This window comes from Nymphaea colorata, chromosome 7, assembly GCF_008831285.2.
Source record: "Nymphaea colorata isolate Beijing-Zhang1983 chromosome 7, ASM883128v2, whole genome shotgun sequence".
NCBI classification, from domain to species: Eukaryota; Viridiplantae; Streptophyta; class Magnoliopsida; order Nymphaeales; family Nymphaeaceae; genus Nymphaea; species Nymphaea colorata.
The window spans coordinates 13,040,417-13,057,240 of record NC_045144.1 but is presented as its reverse complement, the minus strand read 5'-3'; the positions used below and the strand labels follow the sequence as shown (position 1 = coordinate 13,057,240).

At 40.1% G+C, this 16,824-nt stretch overlaps 1 protein-coding gene across 3 annotated transcripts in view; it reads left to right on the top strand.

Annotated features, from left to right (window-relative positions):
* LOC116257364 (DExH-box ATP-dependent RNA helicase DExH14) overlaps positions 1–16,824 on the top strand; it is a 122,353-nt gene that overhangs the window by 4,456 nt on the left and 101,073 nt on the right. For all 3 annotated transcript variants that reach the window (XR_004173362.2, XM_031634010.2, XM_031634007.2), the window contains exons 4-15: positions 11,671–12,112; positions 12,209–12,274; positions 12,460–12,564; positions 12,647–12,952; positions 14,148–14,264; positions 14,400–14,459; positions 14,649–14,720; positions 14,822–14,938; positions 15,016–15,177; positions 15,603–15,668; positions 15,777–15,929; positions 16,020–16,103. Coding sequence is in view for 2 of the 3 variants with exons in the window: in XM_031634010.2 (XP_031489870.1) it covers positions 11,671–12,112; positions 12,209–12,274; positions 12,460–12,564; positions 12,647–12,952; positions 14,148–14,264; positions 14,400–14,459; positions 14,649–14,720; positions 14,822–14,938; positions 15,016–15,177; positions 15,603–15,668; positions 15,777–15,929; positions 16,020–16,103 (1,750 nt within the window). In the remaining variant the exon portion in view is untranslated. The remainder of the gene's footprint in view (positions 1–11,670; positions 12,113–12,208; positions 12,275–12,459; positions 12,565–12,646; positions 12,953–14,147; positions 14,265–14,399; positions 14,460–14,648; positions 14,721–14,821; positions 14,939–15,015; positions 15,178–15,602; positions 15,669–15,776; positions 15,930–16,019; positions 16,104–16,824) is intronic.

The following is a 16,824-nucleotide window of genomic DNA, read 5'->3' as shown; positions in this document are numbered from 1 at the left end:
CTATCGCAAAGGTGATATCCGGTCTAGTCAGAGTGAGGTATATCAATCTACCAACTACACGTTGATATCTCCCTTTAGCTTCTTCACACAAAAGTTTTCTATCCTTGCTACCGAGTTTGTGCCCAGCATCCGAGGAGTAGAAGCTGGTCTGCATCCCAATTTTCCTGTCTCATTCAGTAGATCCAAGGTATACTTCCTTTGATTAAGCACAAGAGTTGTACCTGATCTGGCAATTTCAATACCAAGGAAATACTTTAGCTTGCCAAGGTCCTTGAAATCAAATTCAACAGATAGTAAACCCTTTAATCTTCCTATCTCTTCTTCATCATCACCTGTAACAATCATGTCATCAACATAAACCAATAGTAGAGTAACTTTACCCTCTATCCTCTTTACGAACAGGGTATGATCTCCATTTCCTTGTTTGTAGCCATGTTTCTTCATAACAAGTCTGAGACGTTCAAACCATGCTCCGGGGAGACTGTTTGAGCCCATACAAGGCCTTCTTCAGTTTACAGCATTTTCCAGGTCTCTCAAAACCTGCGGGCATACACATATACACTTCCTCTTCGAGATCTCCGTTGAGAAAGACATTTTTAACATCAAGTTGGCACATCTCCCAACCTTTCAGCACCGCTAAATAAATAATAACTCTAACAGTCTTCATCTTCGCAACAGGAGCAAACGTCTCTAAGTAGTCGATCGCATATTTCTGACTGAACCCCTTGGCCACCAGACGTGCTTTGTACATCTCAACATTCCCATCTGGTTTGTACTTAATGGTGTATACCCACTTTGACCCAACCAAATGAGCTGCTTCAGAAATCTCTACCACTTCCCATGTCTGATTCCTGTCTAAGGCCTCCATCTCTTCTTGCATAGCTTGAGTCCACTTGGGGTCACCCTTAGCCTCTGTAACATTCCTGAGAATCACAACCACAGACAAAGAGGATACAAAACATTTGTAGTCAGTGCTCAATCTAGAGTAAGACACAAAGTTACCAATAGGGTGTTGGGTACATGACCTGACACCCTTTCTCAGGGCAATGGAGAGATCCTCCTTCTCATTTTCTGTCTGACTTTCTCTCTCAACAGGTTGCTTCTGAGCATGACTTGGGTCATTAAAGGAAGTAGGATTGAGATTCAGAGTGGACTTCTCACCATCAATCACCTTGTCAGCACAAACTCTTCTCCTAGAATACACCTGCCCAAACAGACGATTGCATTCTTTTTCTGTCTCCATATGACACTCTCCCTCCTTTTCCTGTTCCTGTACCTCAATAGACGACCCATCTTCTTCTTTTCCAAGCACCTCAACAGATGGATTTTCTTCGCGTCTGTAACCTAGAAAATCTGTAAACTGAATTTCCTGACTTGGAGAATACTCTTCCTTAGACATTGACTTCTTCCCCTGAAGAGAATTCTCACCAAAATAAGACACATGTTCTAAGAAGGTGACATCCCTGGTAATGTGAACTCGACCAGTAGTGGGATCTAGACATTTATACCCATTTTGAGTAGGAGAATACCCAATAAATATTCCCTTAATTGATTTGGGGTCAAGTTTTTTTACACTTGGGCTGTGGTTATGGATGAAACACACACATCCAACGACACGAGGAGGAAGATGAAAATGTTGACTACTCCCTGGAAGCATGGAGTAGGGAGTACGACCATTTAGCACTCGACTAGGCATGCGATTAATCAAATAGGCACTAGTAATAACCGCATCTCCCCAATAGTATTTCGGAAGATTCCTTTGAAACAATAAGGCTCTGGTGACATTAAGTAATTGACGGTTTTTTCCCTCAGCAACTCCATTTTGAGGGGGTGTATAACTACATGATGTCTCATGAACAATCCCCCTCTTTCGAAGGAATTCCTCGACAGTTAGACACATATACTCCCGAGCATTATCGGGGGGGAATGTCTTGACAGACCCACCATACTGGTTTTCCACAAGGAGGATGAAGGTTTCTATAATATGAGGCACTTCGCTACGGTCTTTCAACAGATAAACAAAGGTACATCTTGAAAAGTCATCTATGAAAGTCATAAAATACTGAAAATCACCACGAGAATGAATGCCTGAGGGCCCCCACACATCAGAATGAATCAAGGAGAAAGCTTTATTAGCACGACTAGTAGAAATTGGATATGAAGCTCCAACATGCTTCGCAAACTGACAGACATCACAAGATAACATGGAAATGTTCAAACTGAAACAAAATTCAGGGAACAATTTTTTTAAAATCCCAAAAGGGAGATGACCAAGGCGTTCATGCCACTACAAAAATAACTGACGACACTCTTCCTTCTTCTTCTCTGTCCTGCTAACTATTGACATAAGAGTTGTAGCAACGCGTATAGGAAGCTAATACAAGCCATCAGACACCAAACCAATCCAAATCTTCTTCCCTGTCATCAAGTCCTGTAAAACACAACGTTTTTCAGAAAATATAATCACAGTTCAGTTCCTTGGTAATCTTGCTAACAGACAAAAGATTTAAGGGAAGATGGGGAACATGCAAGGCTCCATGCACTAAAAAATTGTTCAACAAGGAAAGACTCCCTTTTCCTGCCACTGAGGTAAAGGAGCCATTTGCAAGGGATACACGTTCCTTTCCCGATGATAGCTTGTAGTCATGAAAGAGTTTGGGGTTGCCAGTCATGTGATGAGTGGCACCGCTATCAACAATCCACTCACCCATACAAGAAGTACCTTCTTCACCCGAAACGGCCAGTGCCTGATTGACCAACATCAATCTGGCTCAAATATGCTCGCAGCTCACGAATCTGTTCCGCAGAAATAGAAACTTTATTGTCACTAGGGTTCAGTACATTCGAGGCAGGCTTCTTCCCACCAGAAGACCTCCCCCTACTATTCTTCTTCTCTGGATGCAGGTCCCAACAAAACTCCATAGTGTGTCCTAGTTTTTTGCAAAGAGTACATTTACGGGGGGAACGACCAGTTCCCATAGAGGCACGGCTAACAAAGGCGGACAGTTCATTGTGAGACATGAGAGCCCCCTTTCTCCTACTTATGACCAGCCTCCTTTGCTCTTCAGCTTCAACACGGGAATAAACATCTTCAATACTGAATGATTCGTCACAGTTAAGAATCTGACTCCTTATATTCTCGAATTCATTGTTCAGTCCAGCTAAGAAAAGGAATACCCTATTCTCCCACTCCTTGGCCATATACTGCATCTGGTCTTGAGGACAACTCCAGGTATCATCAGAATGGTAGTCAAGATCCTCTCACTTAGATTTTAATGCGGCGTAGAAATCCGCAACAGAGAGATCCCCTTGTCGAAGAGCATACTCCTTCATTAGTTGATACACACGAACTTTTCTCTTCTTTTGACCATACATCTGTTCCAAAATAGTCCACATATCTCTCGCAGTCTTCTTACGAAGAATGAGAGGTTGAATATCTGAGGATACTGAATTAACAATCCAAGTTTTTACTTGGTTGTCCTCAAGAAACCAAGTATCCCAAGCCATACTATTTGCAGGAGGTTCACCCTTACTCCCATTCACATAGGCAATACGGCCTCGACCAGCTATACCCATAGTGATGGCAGCAGACCACTTAAGATAGTTTTCCTTGGTAAGACGAATGGTAGGGACTTGAACCGGAACATTCTTAGTTCTATAAGTCCCGATTTCAGGTTGATCTGAGTTGACAGTTGAAGAGGAAGACGCTGCCATGATCACAACCAGGCTGCAGCAACAAAAAAACAGCACTGACGTCAACACGGGCACCGGCGGCAGCAAGAAGTACCGACGGCAGGCTGGACCCAGGCGACATCAGAGCAGCGGCAGGAGCACTGGGCGGATAGACAGAGAAGGCAGCGGCAGAGAGCTACTGCAAGCGTCGCCAATGTCTGGCGAAGAAAGCAGCAGGCGATCTGGCGATGAAGGCAGCGGGCGATGCAGCAGATACACGACAGCAAAAATAGGGCGGAACCAGGTTGCCGGACGATGCAGAGGGTGACGCCGGAGCTTCACGGCACAGAGGGCCGTCGGGCGACGCTGGGCTTGGGCGTTGAACAGAGTCAAGCAGTAACAGAAACCTTCGTGACATATGAGTACCTCTAGACAAAGGCAAACAGCAAGGGAGCCTCGGGCGACGACAACGGAGCACGGAGTGGCGGGCGATGGTGGTCGCTGGTCAACGGGCGAAGGAACTGACATAGGCGACGTCGGGCGAAGGAGACACGACCGTAGACTCCACCAAGTGTTGACGACAGCAGATAATGCGAGCAGCAGTCTCGGGCAAAGCTCACGAAAGATGCATCGTCGGGCACAACAAGTTTCGTCGGGGTCCACCGGAACTTCACGGGTTCAGAAAAGCACACACCAAACAGAGTCGAGGGTTCTTCGTCAAATCTGAACAGTGATTTCAGAAATTGTTTAGCTCTGATACCATGTTGAAATAGTAAAAGCGAGAAAAACAACTGATGTAACGTGGAAAACCCTCAACAAGAGGGAGAAAAAACCACGGGTGAGGAGGTCGGTGCCCACTAGCTGCCAGACACTCTCTCTCTTAAAACTTCATTAACTCACAAGATTAGGGTTTACAATGGTATAAGTATGCCCAAACCAGGACACACTGGATCGGGTCTGGACCCGGACCCATACACCAAGATCCGTCAACACGGATAAAGATGAAAGATTGAGGGAGATGCTATGTTGGTTTTCCCTATTTTGGTCCAGATCGAATTGTTAATCTGTTGCAAACTAAATCCAACCAATTTGCATGATCTAAACTATGCTAAAACTATGGAATTAGAGCATGTTTTTCTTATATGGGTTTAGAATTATTTGAACCGCCCAACTTGTGTATGGGATATTTTTGTGTGGCTTTGGTTGTCTGTACAAGCTGATATGGTACAAAATATTCATGTACTAATATGTCCTGTAAGGATATGATATTTGAAACATCCATTAAGGAGTTGGACTGCACATGCAACATCTGCAAAAACTCTTGCTTTCGTAACATCCTGAAAAATTTACCATTTTGTTAAGATTTAATCACTTGCATGGTTGCACATAATTTAGTAATTATCTTCGTGGGTTGAAAGAACCCTAAACCATCATAACCGATAAATCCAAAAGAACAATAACTCTAGAGTTCATGAACATAGCTTTTTGATTCTTCCTAGCATTCTCAAGACAATCTCTAGGGATAACCTTACATTTTTTTTCTTCACCTCAGTTTTTGAATGATGCATTTCAATACTTCTGAGCATTCTCAAGACAAATTCCTAACCTTAGTTGTCAAAAATTCGATTAAAGCCCTAAAGAAGACTAGTTAAGAGTCTAAGACCAATCTGTTTGAGTTGGTCCAAGTCAGTCGATTGGAATAATATTCAGGCAAATTAGATGCAACATTTAAAGTGAAAAAGTAATGAAAGTCATAAAATATGTTTATGGATCATGCCGACCAAAATATTCATTTGAATCATAGTTCATTGATTATACGTAGCATCATACATGTGCAAATTGAAATGTAAGTATTTGTCACACCCCGACCTTTGGACACTTGTTAGAATATTGTGTATTGGGAACCGGGTCTGGATATGGACCCGGTCCCATGGGCACGGGAACCGAGAGTGGCTCGGTACCCTAGGCGGGTCTCCCTCTTATATTCCCACTAATTGTTGTTTTGTTGATTTAGTGGTAATAATATTTTCTCTCTCCTAGGGTTGCGGTGGTGCCCCTAGGTTACAGCTTCTCCGTGGTTTTTCACCTCTCTTTGAGGTTTTCCACGTATATCGTGTGTTTCTTCTCTATCTTCCTATCCTGTTACGTGTTTCTACATGGTATCAGAGCCATTGTTGGTGTGCCAGTAGAGTTTCCGCCGTTGTTTCCGCCGCTAGCCGTTGTTTTTCCGCCGCCACCGCTGCCGTTTTCACCGCCGTCATCTGTTTTCCAGCCGCTGCCATCGCCTTCAACAGAGCCACCGCCGTCGCCTATTCCAGCGCCGCCGCCGTCGCCTATTCCAGCGCCGCCGCCGTCGCCCTCTCCAATGCCGCCGCCATTGAGCTTCGCCATTGTCGTGATTCTTGGACCAACCTCCTGGTTGTGTTTCTTGGTGTTGGGTAGTGCTGCTCGTTGGTGCCCGTGATGGCCGAAGAGATGACCACCAAGATTGATGTTGCCTTCGACACGAGCCATATTACCAAGAGCGAGAACTTGCCGGTTCAGGTCACGTCTATTCGCTTGAATAAAGACAACTATCTCTCTTGGTCTGCCGCCCTTGAAATAGGGATAACTAGTCGCGGTCGCCTTCCCTATATCACAGGAGAGAAACCGGCACCTAGCAAAACAGATCCTCGATGGGCAACTTCGGCGTTGGAAGATAGTCAGGTTAAGGTGTGGATCATCAGTTCTGTTTCTGCTGATATTCAGCCACTTATTCTACAGAAGTCGACCTCTTATGATATGTGGACTGTGCTTGCGAGGATGTATGGTCGTAAGAAGAGGGTTCTGCGTACGTATCAGATTAAACGCAGTATCTACTCCCTTAAACAGGGTGATTTGTCCGTGGCAGCCTTTTATGCAGCCCTAAAGACTAAATTGGAGGAACTCGACTATCATGTGAATGATGACTGGGACTGTGGTTCTGATCATGCCTTGTACTGGGAAAAGGAATGGATGGACCGTACTTTTATTTTCCTTGGAGTTCTGCGTGATGAAGTTGAATCCATTCGGAGTCAAATTCTCAACTGTGATGAGATTCCTGGGATAGAAGAGGTGTATGCTCGAGTGGAATCGGAGGAACGACGATGCCAAGTCTGATCTGGTTAGAACTCTTTTCTCATCTTGTCTCTATCCTGAATTTACTTTTCTCTTGCGCAATTCTTGTTTCTTTTTCTTCTTGCTTACCCAAGGACACATCTTGTTATATCGTGTCTTCTTTCCCTCTCATCTTCTACCTATATACCATTCTTTTCTGCTGTCATGGAAAACCTTTCGCATTCTGGCATGTCCTCAAGTTTTCTTCCTCACCTTATTACCGAAAAACTCAACCATGAGAATTATCTGATCTGGAAAAGGCAAATCATGCCTTTCATAAGAAGTCAAGGCCTCTTTGGACATCTCGATGGTTCAACAAAGGCTCCACCAATATCCGTCTTACAGGAAATAAAAAATGAGGCAGGAGAAGTTATTGCTGTTCATGAAGACAACAATCCTGAACATGCTATGTGGATGAGACGTGATCAAAGTCTGGTTGCATATAGTTTGTCCACTTTATCTCAACAAGTGTTACTTTCAGTTTCTGATGATTGTACTGCACAAGAATTATGGCAAACCCTTGCTGATACCTTTTCCCAAATATCAGAAGCTCGAATTATGTACTTAAAGAAAGAATTTCAGAATTAGAGCAAAGGTTCAACGTCTATCATGGATTATTTGGGGCGTATTAAGGCCGTCGCAGACCAACTTGCTGCCTCAGGGAATAACATTTCTGATAAGGAAAAGGTGCAGCAAACCTTGAATGGACTTGGGCATGATTATCATGCTTTTATTACAGTTCTTGAGGTCCTTCCTGCTCTGCCTTCCTTCAACGAACTACAAGGTAAACTTTTCCAACATGAAATGAATATGAAAAGAGTCATTGAAATGACTGATCAAGGGAACTCCCAAAATGTGTTGGCTATGAATGTAAAGTTTGGTAAGAGCCATGGGAACTCCAACCATGGTGGTCGTGGCATTCTACCAACACCACATAACCAAGGTATGTCTCCTTAGGATACTTCAAGAAAAATACCAATTTGTTTTCAGTGCAACAAGAAAGGACACATGAAGGCACAATGTTGGTTTAATCCTCAAAATAAAAACAAAGGGGTAAGACATGATTATAAGCAAGGCGGACAAAGTTCTAAATCCACCGCTGAAGATATGCAACAACTATTGATGACCGCATTCTCAAAGATGACTATAAAGCAAAATGAGCAGGGAGAATGACTCTTGGATTCAGGTGCAGCTACCCATGTGACAGGAAATGCAGGTAAATTGACTAACTTATCCCCTCATTACGGTAGAAGTTGCATTATAACAGGTGATAGAAAATCTCATCCTATTACACATATTGGAAATGCACATATTCCATTGTCATCCTCGTCTCTATCACTGTCTAATGTTGTTCTTGCTCCCAATATCAAAAAGAACATCATATCCATTTCTAAACTCATTGATGATACAAGCTCTTCTGTTGAATTCACACCTTCTTCTGTCTATGTCAAGGACCTCCAAACGAAGAAAATGTTTGCTAGAGGGGAGCGTCAAGGGAATATGTACGTCCTCAAGGAATGTCTACCCAAGGATTCATCCACTTTTGATATAGGATTGAAGACATTTTCTCTTTCTCATAATGCGTCATCAGTGCCAAGTTCTTGCCATTTTCAATCAAAAGTAAGGGGCCCTAACCAATTTTTGGAGTCTGATTTGTGGCATAGTCGGCTAGGACACTGTGGTCGACATTTCATTGAAAAACTTGTCACAGATAGTCTCATTCCAAGATCAAGTTTACCTCTTACTTCAAGTGTCAAAAAATGTTCAAGTTGTGGACTTTGTAAGAGTCATGTTTTACCTTTCCATAATATAAATCAAAGGGCTTCCAAACCTTTTGAAACTATTTTTTCTGATGTATGGGGGCCAGCCCCTATTGATTCCATGTCTGGGTCAAGATATTATGTCTTATTCATTGACTCTTACTCACGTTTCACCTGGATTTACTTCATGAAACACAAATCAGAAGTACCTCACATATTTCGAAACTTCTATGCCATGATTCAAACTAAATTTTCATCCAATGTGGTGCATTTTCAATGTGATGGAGGGGGAGAATATTCCTCGCTTGATTTTATTGAATTTCTACGTGAAAAAGGGATAACTAGACAAATTTCCTGCCCTTACACACCACAACAAAATGGTGTAGTTGAGCGGAAACATCGACATATAGTTGAAAGCGCCATGAGCATGATGCATGATACTAATGTGCCCATTTCCTTGTGGACTGAAGCCTTCCATACTGCTGTATACATAATAAATTGTTTGCTTATGACACTCTTGATGTCTAAATCGCCATATTTTACACTCTTAGGCAAACAACCTGATTACAAGAACTTGAAGGTTTTTGGTTGTGTATGCTATGTTCACGTTGATGCTGCCTTGAGGAACAAGTTTCAAGACAAAGCTATTCAATGTAGATTCGTTGGATATGCTGATGAATATAAAGGTTTTCGATGCTATGCTCCAACAACTAAACGTATCAAAACTTCAAGAAATGTCATTTTTGATGAACATAGTTTTGATAATACAAATGAAATGCCTATGACCATTGAACCTTATGATCCCTGGACCAGTGCACAGTTATTCAATGCAGATCCTGTTATAGAAAATGATGTGCCTCAAAGTGAAGATTCAGAGAGAGCAATACAACCGTCGGATATGGCTCAAAGTGAAAATCAAGAAGATCCAACACAGTCATCAAGTCATCACGAAAACAATAATGAAGAACAGAGCAACGATGCACATCGGTATTTGGGTCTTATCTACAGTCGACGACTAAGGGACAGAGATGCTCACAGTGAAGAAGACAACATGCCCCACCTTAGAAGATCCCAACGCATTCGTCATCCGATTCACAGGTGGGTTAGCTATGATTCTTTATCACTTGATTTTCAGTTATTCATGGCAAAAGTTGGCAAGGAGGAAGAACCTACTTCATTTGATCAAGCATCAAAATCACATCATTGGAGAAAGGCTATGAAAGAAGAAATGGATGCCTTGCATGAATGTGGAACATGGGAGATCGTTCCGAGGCCACACGAAAAGAACGTAGTGGGCTCCAAATGGGTATACAAAATTAAATACAAACCTGACGGCAGCATAGAAAGACACAAAGCAAGGTTAGTAGCAAAAGGGTTTACACAACAATATGGAGAAGATTATGATGAGACATTCAGCCCTGTGATCAAAATGAGAACAATTCGCGTGATTATATCATTGGCAGTTGAATATGGATGGAGACTACATCAAATGGACGTGAAGAATGCTTTTCTTCATGGTGATTTAAGGGAGGAAGTATATATGGAACAACCTCCAGGATACACGAAAGGAGACTCTCATGCATGGGTTTGCAAACTAAGAAAATCTATTTATGGACTTAAACAGGCCTCACGTTCGTGGTTTGACAGTTTCTCTTGCAAGATTCAATAATGTGGTTTTCGGAGATGTCCTCTAGATCACTATCTTTTCATTTATCGAAAGGAAAACATATTTACTTTACTTCTTATATATGTTGATGATATTGTTATCACAGGCAATTCAGAAAAACACATTGGTTAGTAAACCACCACTCTCTTTCTCGGTGTGAATGTCAACATGTCACTGGCTTTAGCACCAGGTTGATTTTGGCCTAAAGGCTAGTCGGTCGGGTGCCTACCAAACTGGCTAGCTGGTCTTTTGATAAAATTGGGGGCCTAGGTATTGAGTGTTAGTCTAAATGCCTTGGCGGAGACACCTAGGCGTGGTGCAAACAAAAGAAAAATTTTATTTTTTAAATATTTAATCCTAAAGACTTGTTTATTTTTCTTTGTTCTATCTTCTGCTGTACTGATTGAGGTGGAGTTTTCTCAAAACCCCCCTTTCCTCTTTTTCTTCACCTTCCTTTTATTATTTCTTTGTTTGGAAGATCGACACACAATGTAACAGAAAAGAGTCACTAATACCTAGTGAGTTATCTTTCCTGAAAGATTATTTTTTGTGTTCAAACAAAATGTAAGTTTAACTAAGACTATTTTCATTTAATTTTTGCTCGAAAGCTTTCTGGCTGTTGCCACAGGTCTATGGATTTTCATCATCAGTGGCTAAGTCATGCATCACTTTATATCTTTTAAAGGCTTTTGGTAGCTCATTAATCTCTGCCTGAGTTTGGGGACCCAGATTGCGCTCGATCTGTTAAACACATCGTTCTTGGGACACAGTAGGGAACAGAATCCTGTAAGGTCTACATTTGAGTAAAGTTGAGCATATCCAAGTTCACAGGCCAGACGTGCCTTCCAGGCATTGCAAACCAATTTTTAGATTTTTTTTCCCTTGATTGAGAGCATACATTTGTCTGATATTACTCGCATAATGCATTGCATATGATGGTCCCTTGTGATTCCAAAAAGTGGCTGCTTTCTGCTACTCTGCACTATCAACTATCTTGGAATCGGTGCACAGTTTCACGGCAGCAAGTCTCCTGATGCTTGGTCGTAGTTTTCTGGCACATCTTTGATTTCTTCTCTTCAGAGATTAGATGAGTGGCTCAGAGGCCAACTCTAACTCTTGCTCATATGGAATCACCATCACACTGATTAACAAAAATTCTCATTTCTAGTTCAAAACTTTCTAAATACAAATAGGATTTGCCTTCACAAGGAACCATGTATTACGTCTTAATGCCCCAAAACATGCAAAAGCATGCCTTCAATTTACTTTATTTGCTACAGTTATACTGTTCCTAACAAAAAAAAAAAAAAGAGGTTTTACAGTTTGAGTGCATATTAATGGTGTCTTTGATTTTTTTTTTGTTCCTTGTTTTGTCTTGCATAAAATTTGAATTATGTTGTCAGCGGCTTAGGATTAGTTTGTTATTTTGTTAATCAGGGGGATGTTGCAGACACTTTTGGGATTTACACCTTCTAACGCGAGCATTGAAAACATAGCCTTGCTAGTGCAGAAGCTTTCTACGTTGCAGTCAACTAATTTTGAGAATACATTTAGTCAGGAAGACCAGTCAGCTGGACTTTGTGACCTTACTGATGAATTTGGCATTGGCTTGGATTTTCAAGCACCCAAAAGGTTTCAAGTTGAGTCAGTCTTTTCAGATGCTTTATCGCCAATCGAAGTGCAATCAAGTCATTCGCTTTTACTTCTTGAGGAAGAGAATGACCAGTTCAATTTTCCACAAAGAGAAGGAAATGTGAGCTTATATTGGTTGAAAGAAGCATGTGATAACATAGTCAAGAACGGCTGTTCTAATCTTTCTGGGGATGAATTAGCAATGGCCCTTTGTCGAGTACTTGAGTCTAATAAAGCAGGCGATGAGGTATGTTAAAAAAACTTCTTCATTGAGTTTGTTGTATTGTTATAGATTGACAGCCAGATTTACCTTCATTTTTCACTAATGTTAATTATGATGAAGATAGCTGGGGACCTGTTAGATCTTGTTGGTGACAGCGCATTTGAAACGGTTCAAGAACTATTGTTGGTGAGAGATCTGTTTCTCCTTCTACTCAATGAAACTACTTGCAATGTGGGCATATGTTCTAAAATTAAGCAACTAAATATTTAAGTTTGTCAGTGTTTGTCTGAAGAGCAGATTTCTGATGACAATTAATAATTCTGAATTTGCCTCAACAATGGCATATATCTTTTTGAACTGTTTGGTTGCAGCATCGAAAGGAGCTAGTTGATTCCATTCATCATGGCATCCTTGTTTTAAAAGCCGAGAAAGCAAATGCAGGTGCTCAACCAAAGATGCCTAGCTATGGCACACAAGTAAGTGTCTTCAGCTACTGATCCCCCGTAGATGTAAAATTATTTTCACTTGCAGATGTTGAACCAATTTCCACATATCCAGGTCACTATTCAGACAGAGTATGGAAAACAAATAGACAAACTTCGCCGCAAAGAAGAGAAAAAGCAGAAACGAAATTCAGAACGTGGTGCTGAGAATGACCAATTATCTGCAGTTGGAAGCTTTTCATCTTTACTACAAGCCAGTGAAAGGAAAAAGCCTTGTGATGATTTTATTGGGATGGGAGAAGATAACAGCTTACCTATTACTGCCCTTCCTCAAGGGACAACTAGAAATTACTGTAAGGGTTACGAAGAAGTCATAATACCCCCAGCTCCAACAGCTCAGATGAAGCCTGGGGAGAGGCTGGTATTAAGTTTGAGCACATTTTATGGCTACAATTTCAGTTAGTTAAATGTCCTAATGAGAAAAAAAAATGGTCATAAGCAAAGTTGTAAAGCCTGCAATATGACTCATGGGTAGTCCAAAGTTAAGTACATGATGTAGCATAATGTAGAAATCGCAAATTTTATTTTTTGATTTTTAATAGTACAAAAGCATTAAAAACAGAAAAAATAAAAAAAGTAAGAGACCAGGCAAAGTAGAAGAAAGGTCTCTGTGAAAAAGTAAATTGCATAAACATAACAAGATAATGAGTATTTCTACCTAAAACATGTGCTCTTTTATTGGAGTAATTAAAATTGACCGCGTAAATTACTCACAATAATTAAACAGGTAACAGAATAAGTTTTCATTGTCTATTGCTTATTCCATGGTGTCTTGAAATAACTTAATGGTAAAAGTTGAAATTTTTTATTTGTGTGGGTAAGCATATGGGCTCTAACGTGAAAAACCATGAGAACCTTAATTTTATCGCACGTAATCATCCCAATTTTTTTAGGCTAAACATGCAAAGTTACCTTTCATGATAAACTTAATATTCTGCCTTAAGAAATTTGTGTATTATGTAGCTTTAAGTGAATAAATTTTTTATTTTTTCACATTTTTGTGTTCTCAGGTGTAGGTACATTTGTTAGTGTACCATAATGTAAGATATGAGAGTAGAGAAGGCAGCCGGGGTGTTTTTTTGTTTTTTTGTGGTGTTATAAATTGCACTAGATACAATACAATTATGTCCCTGAAACTAGCTTTTGGGTTGTATTTTGTCCTTCTTTTTCATAGTTATGTTACCCAATGTAATGTATCTAAGATGTGCTATGCTATATAAAACATTGATCATAACTTTCATGCCAATGATTATGTCAATTCACTTTTGAATTTTTCAGTATTATGAAGGTTTCTTTTTCTTTTCAAATTTTCATCGGCATGATGTTTCTCTATAACTGGCACTATGTGGCGCATTGTGCTGGCAGTTGACCAACTCCTATAGATGTTTCTGACTAGGCATGGGTTATACTTATAACTCACAAACTATAGTCTTGTAGATAGTGACGTGAAATTTGAAAGTTATCCACTTCCTAAATCCATACTGCAAGGAGTGTGTTTCCATTCTAATTCATTACTTGGTAAATTTTTTAATGTGCCTTTTTGTTTTTTATATCAGATTGAAATTTCAGAATTAGATGATTTTGCTCAAGCTGCATTTCATGGTTATAAAAGCCTCAACCGCATTCAGAGCCACATATTTCAAGCAGCATATCGCACAAATGAGAACATACTTGTAAGTCTGCCTTTATAGATAATCAAGACCTAAATTCATCTTCAGCTGTTGCAACATTTTCTGGGTTGATTCTCTCAAATTGGTTCAAAGTTTTTACTCCGAATAACTAAAATTATTTGTGTTGGATTTTTGCAGGTTTGTGCACCAACTGGAGCTGGGAAGACCAATATAGCAATGATTGCTATTTTGCATGAAGTAAATGATTCATTGATATGAGTTACCTTTTGCAATTCGGCTGCTATATTTTATTAAAAAAGGAAGATTTTTTATACCTTTGTTATAGTCATTAAAGCCTATTAGACTTGTATTACTCATGAACATACTCTCTCTCTCTCTCTCTGTTTATATTAATTTACTCAAACCTAATATAGCTTCATGGTGCAGATCAGGCAACATTTTAAGGATGGGTTTTTGCATAAGTCTGAATTCAAAATTGTTTATGTTGCTCCAATGAAGGCATGGTCTTGAAATCATTATTGTTTTTTGATTTCTCTGACTGCATTATGTATGTCAGGAAGATCCATACCTCTTTATTCTAATTCGTTCATATTTTATAGGCTTTAGCTGCTGAGGTGGCCTCAACCTTTAGTAATCGCTTGCTTCCTTTGAATATGACTGTAAAAGAACTTACGGGTGACATGCAGCTTTCCAAGAATGAACTTGAAGAGACACAGGTTTGTGTTGAACCCTGTTCTTGCAACTGTGTTTTTGTTTTGGTGATGTTTTTGATAATTGTTTACTCCATATTCAGATGATTGTTACAACACCTGAAAAATGGGATGTGATTACTCGGAAAAGCAGTGATATGTCAATGTCAATGCTTGTCAAACTTTTAATCATTGATGAAGTACATTTGCTGAATGATGAGAGAGGTCCTGTAATAGAGGCATTAGTTGCTCGAACACTTCGTCAGGTTAGTGTTACAGCCATTACAGGATCCTTAAGGGGTCCTATTTCTGTCAGACAAACGTTTGTTTCTCTTTCCTTTTTTTTTTTCCATTTTTAATCTTTATTCCATGAACTTTCCTTTCTGATACTGTACATGACTCTTCTGCTAGTTCATCCATATTCTACCACCACCTTAACCTTGGAGTTCAGAATATGAAATTAATCCCTGAAAGATTTCCATAGGACACTCTCTCCCCTTTATCTAAAACCTTTGAAGCTTTTCTATATTCTTATATATTTCAACATGAATTTTGTCTTCATGTCATATCAGATCAGATGTTAATCTGACTTCTCAGCCTCAAAGTCAACTTGCATTCTGGTCTCTTAAGGGCCCAAATTAATCTTTTGTAATTTTAGTTGTTTGATGGTTTCCTGCAACCCATGTATCAGGTTGAGTCAACGCAAAGTATGATCCGAATTGTCGGTCTCTCAGCTACACTGCCAAATTACCTACAGGTCCATTTTTGCACATTTTTGTTCGACAGCTTAATTTTTAAAGTTTATTCATGATTCATCATTTAAGTAGGGTGTGAAATGTCATACATCTCATTTTTTACCATCCAGGTGGCACAATTTTTAAGGGTCAATTGTGAGACAGGGTTATTCTTTTTCGACTCTAGCTACCGGCCGGTGCCTCTTGCGCAATGCTATATTGGAATAAGTGAACGTAATTTTATCACTCGATATCAATTGCTGAATGAGATATGTCATAACAAGGTTAACATTAGCACCTCGTTTTTTTTGCTGTCAAACCATTTTGGCTATCAATATAACCTTCATTGTGACATTATACATATGCTTTGCTAGGTTGTGGAGTCATTGAAGAATGGGCATCAGGTGATGGTATTTGTCCACTCGAGAAAAGACACTGGGAAGACAGCGAGGACTTTGGTAATGAGTTAACTTCTCAGACTATATTAATGATTCTGCTTTGACAATCTATCTCACCAGCGCAAAAAATGTATGCATTCCTATATTTATTTACAGGATTTAGTCAGTTATTTCTGTTGTATGATAGCTTTTGTTGCCTCTGTAGTTTTATCACCTTTGTCTCTAAAAACAAAATTCTAAGTAATGCAGTCTGTTTGTGAAATTCTTAAAAATGTTATTTCAGTTATACAGTGAAAAGCCATAAAAGAGGGACAGAATATGTTTGGGGTTTCCGGTAGATAATCGACCTCAGGTCTGTATATAAGCATGTACTTTCTTTACATTGAATTAGGACATCAAGATATCTCTTGAGAAACAAAATTGGAGGCGTTACTTCCTGGAACTTGAGCATTTATTCCGTTTCCCCTTTTCTGGATGCATGCTAGGGAGAATTGGGAGGTAATTGTATAAGAACCACCATGGTTCATCAGGTTACTCCTCAGGAAGAGATGAAGGCATGAAGCCCCTGGAAGAACAGTAACACCAAGAGAGCAGTGGAGTAATGCTGTCACATGAATGTGGTGTGTGGGTGCGGGTATGGGTTTGGTAGTTCCAAAAAAGTTAGGTAGTTTTTGTAAATCAGGCCCAAACTTGATAAAAGAAACACTTCAAGAGTTACACTCTTGAAGACACCACCTACTTCAATAAGTCACACAAAGAGAAACCTCAAACTAGAGGTGAA